Consider the following 2,821-nt stretch of genomic DNA (forward strand, 5'->3'; position numbering starts at 1 on the left):
GGGGGGGAGGGAATGTCTCTGAAGATCTTCAATTGACCCCGATTCTTTACCACATTTCTAATAAAATAGAGAGCTTTCGATTGCATGACGCGTATGATCTAGAATGTAATGACGTCACTAATATTTCATCTGCGCATGCGAAAACGTTAAGTTTTCCTCGTCGTGTCGATCCCAAAATGCAGTTTGACCAAATCTACGTTATGCAGTGAACAGTCCTTCTAGAGTCGCGTCGTCGCGCAAATCGAAAGCTCCTAAGATTCACAGTATACTACCTTATCAACATTCAAGAGAGCGTGATATTCTTTGCCGGATACACTTATTATATAATTGATCGATTAATTTTAGGTATACAAAATCCGCCACGGTCTGTGGATATAGCCTACTACTAAATTATACTTCCACAAATGTGTATGTTACCAGACACTCACAAATGCGGGTTTTGGATTCGTTGTTAATTTGGATGTCTCCAGGAGCTTGCATTTAATACTAGTCTGCCTCAGCCGATAGCCCGAAACTTAAAAACCATCAGGAAGGATAAGCTTTGATCGACGGAGGAAATTCAGAATGTGTCGGAGTGCTGTTTCGGCTAATCGTCCTTCCGATCAAATGTCCTTTCGGTCGAAAATCTTCGGCCGAACTTCTTTCGGCGAAATGGCTTTACGCAAAATGGCGTTCGGTGAAATGAGCTTTGTGAAATGTCCATTCGGCGAAAGATCCTTTTAATAGGCAAACTGTCCATTTGGCCAAACGTTTTATCAAGTCCTTTCGGCAAAACGTAATTTTTTCGAGCAATTGTCTGTTGCCCAACTAGCATTCGTCTAATCGTATAGGTGGGCTAGTGATGAGCAGGCTGGTGTCCCTCACTCAAATCATTGAGCCCCACTATAAAGTACAATAGCCGGTTGGTTGACAATAATTAGTAATGTAATCCATCAATCAATTTTTGTTGGATTCACTTCTGATACAGTGGCACTCATACAAAATGATGGTGCATCCAAGAGATATACAAAAATATAGGAAAATAACATTTTCTTAAAATTTAAAAATAATAAGTAGGCCTAATCAAAATACTCGAGGTACCGTACTGAAAATTGTCATCAAGATAAACTTAAACTACTGAATTTTAAACAATTAGTTTTAACAGAAATATGAAGATCACAATTCGTCGAGGAGAAAAAATATATGTATTTTCTACATATTATAGTACCGTAATCTATCTACAAAATCGGGGTAGAGCTAATGGGAAGGGTCGAGGGTGGAGTAGTGGGATCATGATTAAGTGAGGGGGAGCTAGATCGCTAATTAAGATGATTTTAACTACTTGAGCGTGATTGTCTTGCTTTGGATTTTTCAGTGGGCGAAGATTTTACTTTCCTTTTGCGGGTGAGGGTTGGGAACGCCTAGGTACGCCACTGTTTCCTTCAGAAGACATATTATAAAACATAAACAACAGGTTTTACGTATATCAAACTGGATATAAATTCGGCGACAGGAAGCTTCAATAGCGCAAACTGGTTGTTAAATAAAGCGTGCATGCTGGCTATTTGATAAAACGTGATTGATCAGTTGTTTTACAATCCAGGAAGGTCTGTTCATTGATCGATTATTGATTTGCAAAATATCCAGAAACACCTCAGACTGGCTTCACGTTCACATTTTACCTCCGAGAATGTATGATTAATAATCCTATCGAATACTGTACTTAATATTTAGGCTTTGAAAATGTCCATGTACATGTCGTGTAATTTTCATCAATTCCTGAGGATGAAGAGAACAAGGTGAAACCACGTTCGGAAATTTTCTCGAACAAAGACAGTCGATCAACAGACGATAATGAAAATACGTAGTATGTAGATGCATCAAGAGAGACCTCTGAAACTATATCTGGATCATCGTACAGCCAGTCAGCTGGGGTATATGTGTCGTTTTCTTCACTGTACCTGAAATACCCGGTACTTAATTGTAATAGACTAAATACACTAATTTTGGCAGATATCCGAAAACCGAATGTATGCTTACACCATTCTAATTCTAAGAATTCCCGGCGGAATTCGTATGAATCTGAAGCAGTTGATTGTGTTGATGCATTCTCATCCTGTGTAGGCCATTCGGTGTTGACAAGTATAATGAGCTCTTTTAACTGATAATAGTGTGCCTCAGCCGATAGAATACTCCACTCTTGAAAACCATGTGGAAGGATAAGCATTGATCGACGGAGGAAATTCAGAATGTGTCGAAATGTTGGACCGTCTCCGTCAATGATGTAGCGATTGCGATGATCTACCTTAGTTGGCAAGCGGCCGCTGAACATCGATCCTAGCATTGAATCCGGATAACGCGTTAACGTAGAGCGACTTGTTGCATAGATGCATCCCCCAACATTTAGGTTTATTATTTCGTCAGCCATATCAGAGAAATCCATATTAATACTGTAGTTTGTAGAGAAAACAGGATTGCCTTAGCTAGGTACTATCTGTACTTCCTCTTTTATTTCTAGCCAAAAATGGCCTGCCTATACAGCGTAACCAGCGATGCGAATAACATTAATATATACTACTGTAGGTCTGATGGGAAAATAATTATGCTAAATTTATGCCCAAAAAAGGTAGTTGCTAAATAGACCTACAACGGGTTCAGCGAAGGGGGAGTGGCTTTTATGGTGACACGTCATGTATAATCATAGAGCTCTATGGTATAATTAGGCCTATACCGTCTACCTAAAAACATTACGCATACCATAGTGACCAGACCTAGCATAATTATGGTTTTTGGCATAATTTAGACCAATTTAGCATCTAGCATGTGTGCTGGCATCATTTTA

At 39.2% G+C, this 2,821-nt stretch overlaps 1 protein-coding gene across 1 annotated transcript in view; it reads right to left on the bottom strand.

Annotated features, from left to right (window-relative positions):
• LOC117116668 (BTB/POZ domain-containing protein KCTD6-like) overlaps nt 1-2,411 on the bottom strand; it is a 5,888-nt gene extending 3,477 nt beyond the window's left edge. Inside the window, exon 1 of the mRNA XM_033260753.1 lies at nt 1,735-2,411. Within this exon, the coding sequence (XP_033116644.1) occupies nt 1,735-2,407 (673 nt within the window). The 5' untranslated portion in view covers nt 2,408-2,411. The remainder of the gene's footprint in view (nt 1-1,734) is intronic.
• Nucleotides 2,412-2,821: the final 410 nt, after the last annotated feature.

The sequence above is a fragment of the Anneissia japonica genome, unplaced genomic scaffold (assembly GCF_011630105.1).
Source record: "Anneissia japonica isolate Jap-2015-1 unplaced genomic scaffold, ASM1163010v1 scaffold287768_len205223_cov117, whole genome shotgun sequence".
NCBI lineage: Eukaryota > Metazoa > Echinodermata > Crinoidea > Comatulida > Comatulidae > Anneissia > Anneissia japonica.